This window comes from Dioscorea cayenensis, chromosome 2 (genome assembly GCF_009730915.1).
Source record: "Dioscorea cayenensis subsp. rotundata cultivar TDr96_F1 chromosome 2, TDr96_F1_v2_PseudoChromosome.rev07_lg8_w22 25.fasta, whole genome shotgun sequence".
Taxonomy (NCBI): Eukaryota; Viridiplantae; Streptophyta; class Magnoliopsida; order Dioscoreales; family Dioscoreaceae; genus Dioscorea; species Dioscorea cayenensis.
Window position 1 is genome coordinate 18,815,879 of NC_052472.1, and position 16,646 is coordinate 18,832,524.

Consider the following 16,646-nt stretch of genomic DNA (forward strand, 5'->3'; position numbering starts at 1 on the left):
AAGAGAAGATAGATTGGGGAGAGAGGTTTGTGTTTTGAGTTTGGGGAGTTTCATACCCGGAACGTGGCATGCTACATGATAGTCCTTTGATCTTTTGTTTTGTTTTTTTTAATAATTTTTATAATTTTTCATAAGTTTAATAATTTTAATTTTTTTTCATAAATTTTAATTCTTTTATAATTTTTAATAATATATATATATTTTTAAATTTTTAATAAATTTTTTAAAGTTTTTAAAAAACTTTATAATATTTTAGTAATTTCTTGTTAATAACTTAAGCCACGTCAATAGGATCTAATGGAGAAATTGATGACCTTTTGGTAAAGGGACTTGATTTTTATAATAGAGGGACCAAAAGAATGGAATGACTATAATGGAGGGACTATTTGAGCCATTTTAGCTTTTAAATAATAGGCGTCAAGCACCCCCCATTTAAGAGATTTTTAAAGAGATAGATAGGTACAAAGGTGCATTAGGTACAGTGATTTATGAACCTCCTAAGAAAATTCCCTAGTCCTGCAACTCTAGAGGTGTGAAACCATTGTTTCACCCACAAGAGACCCACACCCAGGTTATAAATAGTATTTATGAATAGTATTAGACTCGAGTGTACAGTGCATGAACAATACTACCAGGGAAAGATTCAAATTCTTCCCCTCCTCTTTAGCACTCTTGTGTCATACTATTGAACTATCTAATGATTGACATCTTTAAGGGGCGTTCATTTCAGGAAAAGTGGGGGGAAGTGGTCTGACTTCCCCCACTTATGGTGTTCATTTGTGCTGAAGTGGATTTTGAACTAAGCCTACTTCAGTATTTTTTTTACTGAAGTGGGGAGAAGTGAGTCAATCTATAAAAACTAACTTCCTTTCACTTACAAAATCTTTTTTGAACTCATAGACCTTCATCCAACACCTAAATCATTTGGTTTTATTCTCAGTTTTTGACAAATGAACATCGGAAATCCAGGAAGTGATATCATTCCCCTCCCCCACCCACTTTAGGGAAGTGGCACTTCTTTCACTTTCTGACTTCCCCTCACTTTCCCTGAAATGAACACCCCCTAAATGAATGTGGTTTTTCTATTTTGAAAACAAATAAATAAATAAATAGATTTTAACAATCACTAATGATTTGATTCTTTTTTCTCTAGTCATATGTTCCAACAAATAACTAGGGCACCATTAAACTACTAGTCCTCGTTTGATAAACTTCTATGATTTATTGTTATTTAAAAAAAATTATTAAAGAGGATAAACCACAACTGTATTGAAATAAAAAGACAGAAATAAACAGACCAAACACAAACAAACAAGAAAAGGAAAAAAAACCAAAAGTTTCTCACCAGACGTGTGGCATTGAAAAAATAAGGAATGTCTGGGCTTGAAACGAATTTTTCTAAAACTTGACTTTACTCAAGTAGACTGGGCGAGTTTCCTGACGATTCTGCGGCAAAAACTTTACAGTGTAATGTTGGATTTCTTCCAGTCGATTACCTGGGTATCCCTATCTCGGGTATAAGACCACGTAGACAGGACTAGGATGGGATTATCCTCAAAGTGAGAAGAAGACTAGCATCTTGGAAAATGCAACACCTCTCGTTAGGTGGACGACTTACACTTGTGAACCCTGTACTATCTACCATTCCAACATATTGGATGTCCATATTCCGCTTGCCTTGTTGGGTCATTAAAGCTATTGATCATATTAGACGTGACTTACTGTGTTCCAGTTCTGATATTGAACACCTGGGTTGTCGACTGGTTTGCTGGAAAAATCTCTGTCGACCGTGGGACCAGGGAGATTGGGGAATCTTAGATCTCTCTTGCTTTAATAAGGCATTATTGGGGAAATGGTGGTGGAAATACATGTTGGACTATTCTTGGGGAGGTGCGAAGGTGATTCAATTCAACTACGGTAGGGATTGTTCGAAGTTGTGGCCTTCTCAAGTGGGAAGGATTTCATTTTTTTGGAAAGGGGTTTTGAATAGTTTACCGACTCTAAGGGGTTGTTTATTACATGAGGTGAAGTTTGGCATGGACACACTTTTTTGGAAAGATTGTTGGCTAAATGGCAGGGCGCCTATGTATTTGTGGCCTGAGGACTACAGTGCATGCCCTCGTCCCGATGGCACTTTTCAAGAACTCATTCATCTTTTGGATGAGCTACCCTTTTTTGGGTAATGTGGAGACTGGCCACATTCGTCATCGTGTGCGGATGGCTGTTAATCCGATCGGGGATATAAGACGGTGGAGACTTACTGGTAATGGTATTTTCTCGGTGAAATCCTTCTACAATTTCTTAATTGATGGAGGGACTTAGATGCCAGGTGTCGCGATTTTTTTGGCGTAATTGGTGCCCTAAAAAAATCAATCTCTTTAATTGGCTGGTCTGGAAAAACAAAATTCTGGCCTTGGAAAACCTTGCTCGTAGGATATGTAACAAGTTGCCTACTGACACCTGTGTCATGTGCCATGCGGGGTGTAAATCGGTGGATCACTTGTTCATTCACTGTACTTTGGCCAAACAAGTGTGGGGCTATTTCATCAGACTCCTTAAGCTCCCTCCACCCCCGTCATCTTTAATGTATCTATGGGATTGGTGGAGAGACTGTTTACGCCCCACCAAGCGGGCTTTTGGGGAAATTGTGGCGAAAGCAATTATTTGGAATATTTGGTTTGGTAGGAATGATTATATTTTCAATGCCAATGTTTTGCATGCACATTCTCTTATTGTGAAAATTGATCGTATGCTTGTATCCTGGTGCCTTCAATCGCAGAGGGGCCCATATCGAAGATTGATGATGACATCTCTACAGTTAGGAGGAGTTTGGAGTTTCTCAGCCCTAGTGTGCAGGACTTTGATGTGCCTATGTCCACCAAAGGAGGTTCATGATCTTGGCTGGGGTTAGGCGTTGAGTTTATGTATTTGTATTTGTGGGACAGTTGCCTCTTATGTTTGGGTCTCTTTTGTTGTTCTCTTTTCTGTTTCTTTTGATGTACTCTTACCACATCTAGTGGTATTTCTACTTTCTAATTAGAAGTGGTTTATCCACCTTTTCAAAAAAAATAAAATAAAATAAAATAAGGAAAGAGCAAGCCAGCAGAAATAGAAAAAGAAGATAACAATGTAGTTGACGAAGACCACTGTCTGAAAACACAGGTCTACTCAAGCTAACAGGAGTAGTATCTACTCCAGGGCTTTTAATAAAAAATTCTTTCAAATTATCTTCTCTTGAAATGGCACTTTCAGTAAAGAGATGACCTGGTGATGTAATGGCAGCTGTCCCACATGGCCTATACGAGAGATTAAAGACATTATAGTATCACTTCAAAATATTTGTCTTCTTTTAATAGCAGCTAGTGAGGTCATTGTGCAGAGGATCAAAACTCAAACAATTTTGCAGATCCATGCACCATGTTGAAGATCACATACAACTCATGACAACAATTTTGCAGTAAAAACTAGCTTCATATATACATTCGTCTAAATTCAAGCTATCTTCTCACTTTATACTCACCATGTGAGGCAAATACAAGCGCAGAGTGACAATCATAGGAAGATTTTTTGGTCAAAGATTTTCTTGGGCTCTACCATGCAGAGATTTGTTGTTTACAAGAATCCAAATTAAAAGTGGTTTCACAGACGGTGTGGAGGGAGATTGGTGGCACTAAGCTAGATCAGTTCGTTTTTGCGACTGCTAAAGGTTTGGGTGGAACAGTGCTACTTTAGTGGGAAAATTAGAAAATGTGGGAGCGTTCAGCCTCACGGTGGAGTTTCATGATAGGAGAGACAACTTTACCTGGAGGTGTACCTCGGTTTATGGGCCTAATGCGAGGGACCTCAAACAAAGTTTTTGGGAGGAGCTTAGGAACTGTAGAGGTGATCCTCTGGTCCTTGGATTATTTGCGGGGATTTCAATGCCATTTTTTTCTTTGGAAGACAAACCAAAAGGGATCCGAATATTCAGGAGTTATGCTCTGCTAACCAGTTTTTGATGGATCTTCGGTTGCTTGAACCGCCTGCTGTTGGTAGAAGGTACTCATGGACTAATGGGCAGGTGGACCCTATTTGAGTTAAGCTAGAAAGATTCTTTGTGAACAGTCCCTGGGCTGAGCGATTTCCTCGTATGTTGCAGAAAAATCTTCCTAGGCTGGGTTCGGATCATGTCTTGATTAGGCTGGAAGTGGGGAGTCACTTCTCTAATCCGAGGCCTTTCAGGTTTGAGCAAGTTTGGTTCACGGATGAGGGGTTTAGGGACCTGGTTCACCTTTGGTGGGGTGAGATGTCACATGTGGGCTGTGGCGCTTATGTTCTTTCCAAAAAGCTAGCCGGGTTTAGAGATCATCTACGGAGATGGGCAAAAGAGATTTTTGGTTCTATCAAACTCAAGAAACTCAATTTGTTACAAGAGGTGGAGGGTTTGGACGTAATTAAGGAAGCAAGATGTCTTTTACCTGAAGAAGCTACTCTTGAGCAGCAATTGCTGCGATCATTAGAGACGATTCGTACGCAAGAGGAAATTTATTGGCAGTAATGGTCTCGTTACAGTGGTTAAAGGAAGGTGACGGCAACACTAAATTTTTCCACACGGTTGCAAATGGGAGGAAATGCCGGAATCTTATTCCCGGTATCTATCATGATGGGGTGCTGATTTTGGAACCAAAAGGAATAGGAAGGATCTTTGTTTCCCACTTCCAACAGCAGTTCGACAGTAAACGATCGTCGAGTTATAAAGTGAACCTGGCCAAGCTTTTGGAAAACAAGCAGCACGTGGACCTGGCAAATATGGAGAGCCTATTTACAAGGGAGGAAATAAAATTGGCGGTCTTCAGTTTAGGGGGGCATAAGGCTCCTGGCCCGGATGGTTTCTCGATGCTCTTCTTTAAATAGTTCTGGGGAACTGTCAAGGAGGATATTTTTATGCTTTGCGAGGATTTTTATCATGGTAGGGCGAACTTGGAAAGAATTAACTGGGTCAATAATTGCGCTTATTCCCAAGGTGGAGACCCCTGGGAACCCGAGGGAGTACAGGCCAATCAGTCTTATCAACTCATCCTTATAAATTGTTTCCAAGATCTTGGCCACCCGGTTGGGCAACGTGATGGTGGACCTGGTGGATAATGCTCAATCCGCTTTCATGAAGGGCCGGTGTATTTTGGATTACGTCGCCATCGCTGAGGAACTAATTTTCAGCATGAACAAGAGAAGGCTGCCTGGGTATATTTTAAAAGTGGATTTTGCGAAGGCCTTTGACCTAGTGGATTGGGAGTTCTTGCTGGACCTCCTCAAAAGCAAGGGTTTTGAGACTAAGTGGTTGTCTTGGATTGAGAATATTCTATCTTCTACAAAAGCCAATGTCTTGGTTAATGGGTCACCTAACGGGTACATTCGTTACCAGAGAGGTTTGAGGTAGGGCGATCCGCTTTCGCCGTTGTTATTTGTGTTGGTTATGGATGCTCTTAGCTCGATGTTCAATCATGCCTTATCTTCCAGGATTTTAGTTGGTGTGCCTCTAGGTCCGTTTAAGAACAGATGCAATCTTCACTATGCCGACGACCTTCTTATATTGACTTCTGGTGGGCTAGAAGATCTCAGAATCATCAAGTTAATCCTCTATCTGTTCGAGGGTATGCCGGGACTGCAAGCTAACTTTTTGAAGTCTTTTCTGTATTCAGTTAGAAGGAGAGAGTTACCGGAGGTTGCGGCTGCTATTAATCTAAACTGTGCGACTGGGTTGCTCCCGGTTACGTGCCTGGGCATCCCTATCTCTGGGGGTAGGCCACGGAAAGCAAGACTGGGAAGGGCTGATTGCTAAAGTTAGGCAATGTTTGACCTCTTGGAAGAGTCGGCTTTTATCTATTGGGGGTCAGCTTACGTTACTTAACTTGGTGCTCTCTGCGATTCCAACATATTGGATGTCTATTTTCCGGCTGCCTACTTGGGTCATTAAAGCGATTGACCGTATTAGAAGAGACTTTTTGTGGTCAAGGCCAGATATTGATAAAACAGGTTGTAGACTGGTGAGTTGGAAGACCATATGCCGCGCTTGAGATCAAGGTGGGTGTGCGATTATTGACCTGTATAATTTTAATCATGCTTTGTTGGGGAAATGGTGGTGGAAAATTTTCGAATGACCTTGATTGGGGAGGGTCTGAGGTGATCACATTCAACTATGGAAGCGAGAGTTGGAATATGTTTCCACGTTGTTGTGGGAGGGTGTCATTTTTCTGGAAAGGTGTATCAATGGTAGGGATCGAAAACCCTCTTTTAGAAGGACAGGTGGATCAATGGTATTGCCCCTATGTCTATGTCCCCAGATTTATTTAGGAGCTGTGGACAACAGGATGCAACTTTCTTGGATCTTGGCCACTTACTGGAGGTGCAACCTTTTTGTGAAGATGCCGAGATTGTCCAAATTGGGGAGAGAACAAGAAAAACTACTTTTTGCTATGACCAGTTACCGTCGCAAAAACTTAAATGTCGTCGCAAAAGGTTTTTTGCGATGACATATCGCCGTCGCATGTCGTCGTATCTGCTTCCATCGCAAAAGGTAGTTATTGCAACCAACCGTCGCAAAAACTAGTTTTTGTGACAACAAAAAGCCGTCGCAAAAAATTTAAAATATAATTAATAATGCGACGAATTAAGGCGATGAAATGTTTTTGCAACGCCAACTATTTGTCGCAATTAGTGTTATTTGCGATGACATTTTGATCGTCACAAAAGATATTATTTGCAACAAAGATTAAGCCGTCGCAAAAAAAAGTATTGTCGTCGTAACAACTTATTATTTGCGACTAACTTTGTGTTGTCGCAAATAAGTGTTATTTGTGACCAATCGGTGTTGGTCGCAAATGAATATTTTTCTGTGTCCATCCAAATAAATCTTTTTGTGACCAAGTCGTCGCAAATGCTATATGGAAAAATGGATAGCATGCACCTAATTAATTCAAATCCTATATTACAATATAATTTAAATTATATAACAACAAGCTCATACACAACAAGCTCATTTACCACAATATTGACTCAATTTAACATATGAACCTAATAATGGGTTAATATCGATTCATGTCTAACAAAATTAAGTATTATAAGATTTTACAAAACAATGACATAATAAAAGTTCAAAACATAAAACTAAATAAGTGTGAAGAATTAAGTGTTATAGACTTTTACAAAACATTAACTCAATAAAAGTTTGAAAAATGAAATCCAATAAGAATTGGAAACATTCAAAACATTTAAATCTTCAATCATCATCATCGTCATCGTCATCTTCACAACTCTCTTCATTTTCATTGTCATCATCATCTTTTTCGGAATCTTCCTCCAAGCTATTCTCATTGCCATCTTTTTCATTAACATTGCCATGATGAACATCTCTTACATTTTCTTGAGAATTAGCTATGACATCCCTAAGATCATTACCACCTCCCTACACATAAACATAATACATGCAAACATTTTAAAATTCAATAGTACACTATTAAAATGAAAATTTTGCATTAAAGCCTAAGATGCATATAGGTTTGGTACGAGTATTAAATAATATTAGTGATGAGATAGTTAACTATAGGATTTTGTATATACTATAAACATAATTATATTGATATGACTCACAATTATTTGAGGTTTAATTAGTGTGTGCTATAAATGTGTGTGTGTGCGCATGTATATATTAACTTTAGGAAGGGTTTTATCTTGTGATGAATAGTTAAAAGGAGAGCAAGAGCTTAGGCAATAAGCTTGTCTCCATTTAGAGGCTTGGAAGGAATAAAGAGAAGAAGGCTTTGGAAACTAAATGGAGATGCAAAGCAATGTACAGTGACTGACTTTAAAGTAGATATGAATTAAGGAATTTAGGGTGCTTTATCAAATCATGAAAGCAAGTGTCTCAAAGTTATAATTAAATATTTTTTACTCATTATTTCATGAAAGCAAGGGTTTAAAGTTTCAAGACAAAGCATAATTGAAAACTATTTCGGAAATGTTTTTTTTTGGAAATTTGGTTTTTTTTTTCTGGGACTAGAAATTTGCTTTTATTTTTGTTGGTAAATATTTATTTAAAAAAAATAATTTTTTTGGGAAATGTTTATTTTTAAAAAAAATAAAAATAATTTTTGGTTTTTTTCTGAAGTAGAAATTTGGTTTTTGGGAAATTTACAAAGAAATAAAAAGAATAATTTATGTGGAATGTAGTGTGTTAAGCGGTTTTTACAAAAAAATATAATATTAAAAAAATTTTTAAAACTTTTTAAAATTTTTTTGTCAACTTAGGTAGCATAAATTTTGGTATGCACATGACACGTACAATGGCAAGGGGTAAAAAAATGGACTGTTAGGATTTTTATAATGAGGGACCATTAATTAGGGTTTTTATAAAACCCTAATTAATGGCTATTTCTATTAAAGTGAGTGTCATAGTTATCATAGTTGTGTGTGCTCTTTAATGGATTTTTTTATAAAACCTAATTAATGGCTTTTTTTATTAAAGTGAGTGTCATAGTTATCAAGAGTTGACTTTTTAATTAATTAATTAATTAATTAATTACATTTAACATATGCTGATTAATGACTTAAAAAATTAATCATATATATTACTAATCATGCAAAAAGATTTGGATGTATTGGAAGTAAACTAAAAATATTAAGAAAATAAAAAGAATACATTATTTTTTTATAATTTTTATCACATGGACAAATAGAATATTAGGTTTGAATTCCATGATTAATATACAAGTAACATAGTAATCATTTGCTCATCATATAGTTTTTGCAACGATGGTATATGGTTGCCGTAAAAGGCCGTAGTTTTAACAACGAGTATCTATGTTGGTCACAAAAACTTATAGTTTTCGCGACGCCAGCATTTGGTTGTTGCAAAAACCCATAGTTTTAGCAACGATTTTATATGATGGTCGCAAAAGCTTATAGTGTTCACAAGAATTTATAGTTTTTGCGGCGACAACATTTGGTTGTCGCAAAAGCTTATAGTTTTTATGACGACAACATTTGGTTGTCGCAAAAGTTTATAGTTTTTGCGATAAATATTTGTGCTGGTCACAAATAGTAATAGTTTTTGCAATGGATGTATGTATTGGTAGCAAAAGTTTATAGTTGTTACGAGGGATATTTAAGTTGGTTGCAAAAAATTAATTATTTACGACGAAGATTTTTAAGCGTCGCAAAAACCTTGTTTTGTGATGCAATTGTAAGCCGTCGCAAAAATATTTGTCACAAAAACATGTTTTTCTTGTAGTGGACGTCAGGCGGTGGGCACTTAATAGTAATGGGATGTTCTCGGTGAAATCATTTTACAACTTTTTGAATGATGGGGGTTTGAGATGCAAGTTAGCGAAGTTCTTCTGGAAAAAACAATTGCCCCAAAAAGGTTACCGTCTTTAATTGGCTGGTTTTGAAAAATAAGATATTATCGTTAGAAAACCTGGAGCTTAGGAGGTGTAACAAGCTACCGACTGCTACGTGTGTAATGTGTCACACGGGGATTAAATCTGTGGATCATTTGTTCCTCCAGTGTGAGTTTGCTAGAGAGGTGTGGAGGTTCTTCGGTCGGTTGTTGTGTTTACCGAACCTCCCGAGCTCGATGAGCTGTATCTGGCTTGGGTGGCGGCGTGGTTTGGGGGAGGCCTGATCGGAGGTTCGCAGCGGACTTAGTGATCAAGGCATTAGTTTGGAATATTTGGTGTGGACCCCGCCCTTAATTAAAGCTTGCCTTAGTTGCTAATCATACTTACTTTCCCCTTAATCTTTTTTTTTTGGCTGGTTGTTTTGAAAAGCTTGCAAAGGAGGAAAACTTGGAAGGATTCCCGGATCCAGTCCCATCCTTGTCACCTGGCCATATTTTCTAATCCCTTGCATTATCACTACCCTTCCTTGCTTCCTCACACCCTCTAAACTCTTCCTCATCTCCTTTGAAGCCTTAAGAGTGAAGCACCTCACCGAGCACTCTATGGCGGGCGATCAAACCCGGGGAGGAGCTCTTCAACTCGTCAACAACTCGGAGGTATTTCTTTGAAGGGTGTTCACCTTGTCCGGAAGCTAATCTCCCTCTCATGCATGATGGTGATTGTCTTGTTGCTTATGTTTGCATGAAGTTGTTGGTTGATATTTTTTTTCTTGGTGCTTATCCTTGCATGAAAACCCTCTCCTTATGCATGTTGAAACCCACCCTTGTGCCTCTTGAGTATCTTTAGTTCTTGGTCTCCATGGTACATAAAGTTTTATTCATGGAACCATCTATATGTTTATACCATTTTGCTTGAAACCCAAGGCAAAAAAACCCAAGTTTTTTTGCATGCCTAATGAATGTTTAGTTTTGTAGTTTTGGCATGTGTGTTGGACCTTATATATTTTTGCATCCTTGTGATTATATATATATATATACATGCATGCATGCATGCATTGATCTATTACTTGTGCTAGGAGATTTATTTCCATCCTTGTTTCTCTCACCTATTGTCCTTGTTCCTCTTAATCATTCTATGTTCCCTTCCCACATCATTGTTATTACCACTAGTATTAGTTTTATGTTAGATCTACTTGTAGATACTTTCATATTGTTGTTGTTTTAATGGGGTATTTTTAGACTAGCTTAGCATGAACTTTTGTGCTTGAACTCTTCCAAATATTCATGTATATTTGGTTGGTTTTCCCTTGGATTTTAGGACCACCTTGAGCATCATCTTGAATCTCTTTTGAATTTAGGATCACCATGTAAGTAATCCCTTAAACTCTTGTATTTAAATTTTGTTGTTTTGATTTATTTTCATGCAAAATTTCTGAAATTTTGTTTGCATTTATTCTTTAAAAATTATTGTGGGAATGCCATCTATTTATGTCTTGTGTTTTTTTAGAGGAAGAGAAGTTTCTATACTTAGTTGGAACCATAGTGCTATTATTTGCCAAAAACTTATATATGTTATTTCCTTGTTACTTCCAAATATTTGGCAAAAGTAATTATCCTTTTTGTAACCTTGTTTATTCCCAATAGCAAAAAAACTTGAGATTTATTAAGTGCTTGAATCCTTGGTCCACCTAACATCAACTTGAATTACCTATATATTATTTGGGTTATACATTTATCCCTTAAACATCCACTTGCCTTTATGTCCTTGCCTATCTCCTTCCTATAATTTTTTTAACATCCTTGTTTTTGACAATATTTCCTTTGAAATTATTTTTTTCTAGCTATTTTTGGTTTTTAGGTGGCCATTTTTTTCTTCAATTGATGAGATACATTAGACCTTGTATTTTTACAAATTTTAGTATATTATTGTATTAATGCATTTCTTCCTTGAGATTGGTCGAATAATTATTTATTGGTTTCACTATTATTTATATTTGTGTTATTTTATTAGATGAATTTTTGGAAAATACTTGTGAATATTCTGTATTCTTGGCTTGGAATTGTATCTGAATTTTTGGTCTCCAAATGAACAATATGCAACCCTGTCAGTGGGGGGTTAAACCCTGACCTTGTCGACAAGTAATTTTTGGAAAATGAGACTGCAGTTTCGCACCGTGTCCGTTCGGTGAAATAATCAACGGCCACCTGTTATTCAGTCTCGGGTCACCGAGGGTAAATAAATGATTTCAGTTATTTCGGCTCGGGTCTGTCACCGAGGGTAAACAAATGACCTTTGGCACTTTCAGTGAATTTGGAGTCATACTTTGGATATTGTATTTATTGTTTTACCTTTGATTTTGTTTACACTATTTTGTGCTATTGCATTATTTTTTGTGTGTGTGCAAATTTCAGACCTGAACTTTTGCTTTCAATTTGTTTTGGATTACTTACTGGGCTAGTGAGCTCATGGATTTACTTTAAATCTTTTTCAGATCAGGAGCAGTAGACCCATGGATCTTAGAAGACTTCCAGTAGATGTCTTCTTTGGAATTATGTTCTGTGGCTTATGTATTTGCATTTGTTGTATTATTGTGTAAGAACATCCTTATAGGTCGTACTGTATTTCATTCGCCTTGTATTTGGGTTTGGTTGTAAACCTTCAGTTGTACTCTTATTTAGTATTTTGTCAGTTATTTTCTACTCCTAGTCTGTGTTTAGGTTTTGAGGCCTTGCAGGTTCACTGGGCCCCGCCTTGTGGGTCTGCGGCCGTTTGTCAGCGCACCAGGTTCGGGGCATGACATTTGGTTTGCGCGAAATGACAAAATTTTTAATGCTAAAATTCTCCCTACACACTGTATTGTACTATGTATTAATAGAATGCTTCTATCGTGGTTCGGTGCTCTTGTAGATAATACCAAGGTGAAAATTTTGGAGACCCCGGCTACTGTTCGGCGCAGTCTCGAATTCTTGGAGACGAGGGGTCAGGGAGAGAGGGTTGGCACGAATGCCAAGAAGGCACCTGATCATTTCACTGGCTAGGCTTTTATCCATTTGGTGGGGTCAGAGGATACCCGTTCATTCTCTGGTGGTTTGATTTCGTTTTTCGTCATATCACTTCTTGTGGTATGAGTGGGTTTTGTATCAGGATTGGTCTTGTACTATTTCTTTCTATTAATCGAAGTGGTTTATCCATCTTTTCAAAAAAAAAAAAAAATCTTAGGAATTTTTCTACAAGGGCGGCCCCTGCACAAACTTCTAGACATACATTATAATAATGTACAAGTGGACTTGTTGACTATGACTAGTCAACACACCTAGTAGCACATTATACACTCTTAACATTATTTATATATACAACTGACAGGGACAGTAAGCACACCACCACCTAGATATACATTATTGCAATCTTGGACTTGGAGGCATTGGTTGGATATTTATACACTTGCACATCACTAGTTCCTCACTTCAAAGACGCTTGAAAATAACATACAACAAATAGTCAACAAATTGAAAATAAGTGCATCGCCATTTCTTGTTGAGCAGCAGCACAGCCCAGAGAAGCCAAAAACCTAAAATGTATCCCATTGCAATGCTCCCATAGAACCCAATCATCTCTTGCTCATATTCATCTTTATGGTACCCTACAGCGGATGATGGTTCATCAATATTTTCACAGTAATTATCCAATGGAAAACCACAAAGAGCATAGTTGCCAAAATAGATAGAAGGATCTGGAAGTGAGAGAAACTGCCCGCTATGTGGAATTCTTCCAGATAAGTTGTTATATGAGAGGTTCAGATGGCTTAAGAAAGAAAGCATGATCATTGTTGTGGGAATAGACCCCGAAAGACCATTCTTTGATAAATCAAGTGATTCTAACCTCAATAACATGCCCACCTTTTCTGGGATTTTTCCGGTCAAATGGTTTCCAGATAAATTCAGACTTTGCAAATAAGAAAGATATATTAGTTCTTCAGGAATCTCCCCTGATAACTCATTACTTGAGAGGTCCAATGATATGAGAAGTGGCAGCAGCTTATCATATTGAACATCCCTCCCTTTCAAATTCACATTGACATTATCCATGTAGCCCATAATGAGTTTACTTGACACCAAGTAAAGAATTTCCAAGTTGTCAATATAATCAAAGGAGATTTTATCATACACAGAAAGTGCAACCTTCATGTTATAGAATATTGTACGAGCAAACTTCATGGCTCTAAGATCGCCGAGGTTGCGTGGTATGGTTCCTGACAAATGATTATATGCAAAGTCTATGACACGAAGATTAGTAAGGTTACCCAACTCAGGAGGAATATCACCAACAAGCATGTTATATCGGAGTCGAAGAACCTCCAAGTTCAATAAGCTTTTTGCAAGCCAAGTAGGTATGATTCCACTTATCTTATTCTGGCCAAAATCAAGAGTTCTCAATGCACTGCAATTTCTCAAAGATAAAGGGAGCTCTCCCGACAAATCATTGTTGCTCAAATGCAAATAAACCAAAGATGAAGAACAAATGGTTGTAGGAATACCTCCAGATAATTGATTGTCTGATAAATCTAAAGTAGATAATCTGGGGTGTAGAGAAGGATTCCAGCAATCAGGAATGCCACCAATAAGTTGATTTTTGGAGAGATCAAGAACTATCAGCTTCTTCAGATAACATAATGATTCTGGGATCATTCCTGTTATCTTGTTGGACAAAAGAAGCAAGTACTCTAAATTTGCAGGAAATTGTGACACTGTTCCTTCAAATGAGTTTCCACTTAGATCAACATACAGAAGATTGGAGAGATGCTCTAATGAAGCAGGAAGCTTGCCGCTGATATCATTATATGATAAATCTACAAGTTGAAGATTTGCTGAGAAGTTCCAAAACCAGTCTGGCAAAGTGTCAGAAATTCCAGCATTAGAAAAAATAGCAGCAGAGAGATTCTCCAACTTTTGAATCCATGAAGGAAATCCTGGTCCTAAATTACTGTTCCACATCAGAAGCATCCTCAAGCCAAGAGGAGGCACCCATTGTGAACTAATATCGACCCTGAATTCATTAGCAGAAAAGCCTAGATGTCGAAGTTTTGCAAGACCTGCAAAGTGAGTTTCAGTCAAAACACCTGTCAAATTATTATAAGCAAAATCCAAAAATTCAAGTTTTGGATATAGTTGACCCAAATTTACTGGGACACTTCCGTTCAACGTATTTCGAGAAATGTCCAATTTTTTCAAAGAATGAAGTCCGAACTGAAGGAAGGGCCCATAAAAAGAGTTGTAATAGAGATTGAGCATCTTGAGAGACTCGAGATTTCCAAGCCAATCTGGAAATTGTCCCGTGAGTTCACTGCACACCCAACTCAGTATTTCCAAGCTATCTTTGATGCAACCTGAAAACACTTCTCCAAGTTCATTCAAATCACCTTTCAGATATTTATTCCCTGAAAGATCCAATGAGGTCAACATGCAGAGGTTTCCTAAGCTCAGTGGCACTCCACCTTCTAGGACTCTATTGTTGGCAAAGCTGAGGACTCTCAGAGATGTTAAATTCCCAATAGCACTAGGGACAAGCTCTTTGAAAGCATTGACACTCAAATCTAGACTCTCAAGGCTGCTTAACTTGAACAACCAAGGCGGGACCACAGAATGAAGATTGTTACTTGAGAGATCAAGAACTTGAAGCTTTGTAAGATTAACTTGTGCAAGAGAAAGAGGAAGCTCAAGAGTGCAGTTGGATAAATTTATTTCTGAGATTAATGGGAGGGTGTTTATTGATTCCAGCCAATCAGGTGCTTTGGAGAGATCAACAAAATTCAAGTTAAGGTACTGAAGAGATGAAAGATTTGAGAACCAATGACTTTTGACTAAATGGAGATTGTTGCATGGCATATAGAAAACACTAGAGAGATCAAGGTGATGCAAGCTTGAGAGATTGCCAAGCTGATCAGGAATTAGTCCACCAAAGCCAGCACAAGAAAGATCAAGATAACGGAGCTGTTGCAGTGAACCAAAGAAGGTAGGGATTTGAATACCTCCAAAGAAGTTCATGCTGAGGTCCAAGTATTGCAGTTGTTTCAAGCCAAGCAAAGCGTGGCTGATCTCACCTTCCAGTGGAAGAGCTTGTGGGCCATAACCGTACACATCATGCAGAAGCCTTTTGTTCCCAAGATCAAGTTGCACAACATGCCCAGTCTGGTTATCACATTGAACTCCTCTCCAAATGCAGCAGTCTTGCCCAATCCAAGATGATAGACGTCCACCGCGATCTTTAAGTCCTTCTTTGAACTCGAGAAGTGTTTTCCTTTCTCCTTCTTTGCAGCCATATATTGAAACTCCATTGAATATACTGAGGGCAAAGAAGAGTAGGAGGGTTTCAGTAAATTTCATAGCCATAGAGATCAGATGACTTTGGTTTCTGTGGAAGTTGTTAGTTCACCACGTGGGATATGTATCTATATATAACTTTGAAAGATGGATACTAGAATGGAAAACCATTGACTAAAGTCAAGAAAAAAACACTGCATATTGCTTTTCATTTGGTCCGTTGTTTTGGTATGTTTGTACTTTTTGATTTTAATTAAATATGTGATTTATTTAATTAAAAAACAATAATTAATAAAATTAAAAAAAGCAAGAAAAATCATGTATGCATTCATTAATTCTTTCCTTTAGTGAGTTGGATTGCCAACTACTTTGGGAGATGAGAGTTAGTAGTCAAATTGTTTGGTGAAAGACATCTCACAGAATACGTTGTCAGAAGTAATAATGTGTCCGACTCAATATGGAAGGCAGTTGTGTTCAACAGTAAATTTGATAGCGATGGTAGAAAAGAAATGGTCAATTATAACTGGATGTTGGAGAGAGTGTGCTTATCCAAATTATGCCAATAATCTATCATATTAAAGTTGGGACTGACTGTCTAGTTTTCTATGAAAGATGGATACTTATTAGTGAAAAAGCATAGACTAAAGTCAAGATAAAATCACTACACCTTGCACAAGACGGACTCCCATGCTACTTTGTGTTTCTTCCTCTGCTTTGAGTTTCTCATCCCATGAGACCTGAGTATTTCATCCTTAATGATAAACTCCTCATGTTTTCTAGTTATATGTTTGGTTGTTGATGTTATTATTATTATTTTATATCGGTTTTCATTTTTTCTGTTGTTTCGGTATATTTATATTTTTTTATTAAAATTTGTGATTTATTTAAATTTTTTTAAAATTAATAAAAAAAAAAAAAATCATGTATGCATTCATTAATTTCTGTCCTTTCCTGA

General features: G+C 37.4%; 1 protein-coding gene across 1 annotated transcript; it reads right to left on the bottom strand.

The window, feature by feature from the left end:
• Positions 1-12,596: 12,596 nt before the first annotated feature.
• On the bottom strand, positions 12,597-15,805 carry LOC120280609 (receptor-like protein EIX2). Its single transcript, XM_039287489.1, has one exon. It carries the CDS (start codon positions 15,758-15,760, stop codon positions 12,839-12,841), a length of 2,922 nt encoding a protein of 973 aa, XP_039143423.1. The 5' UTR covers positions 15,761-15,805; the 3' UTR covers positions 12,597-12,838.
• Positions 15,806-16,646: the final 841 nt, after the last annotated feature.

Coding starts and splice junctions, on each gene's coding strand:
- LOC120280609 (XM_039287489.1), bottom strand. CDS start 15,760: ATGGCTATGAAATTTACTGAAACCCTCCTACTCTTCTTTGCCCTCAGT.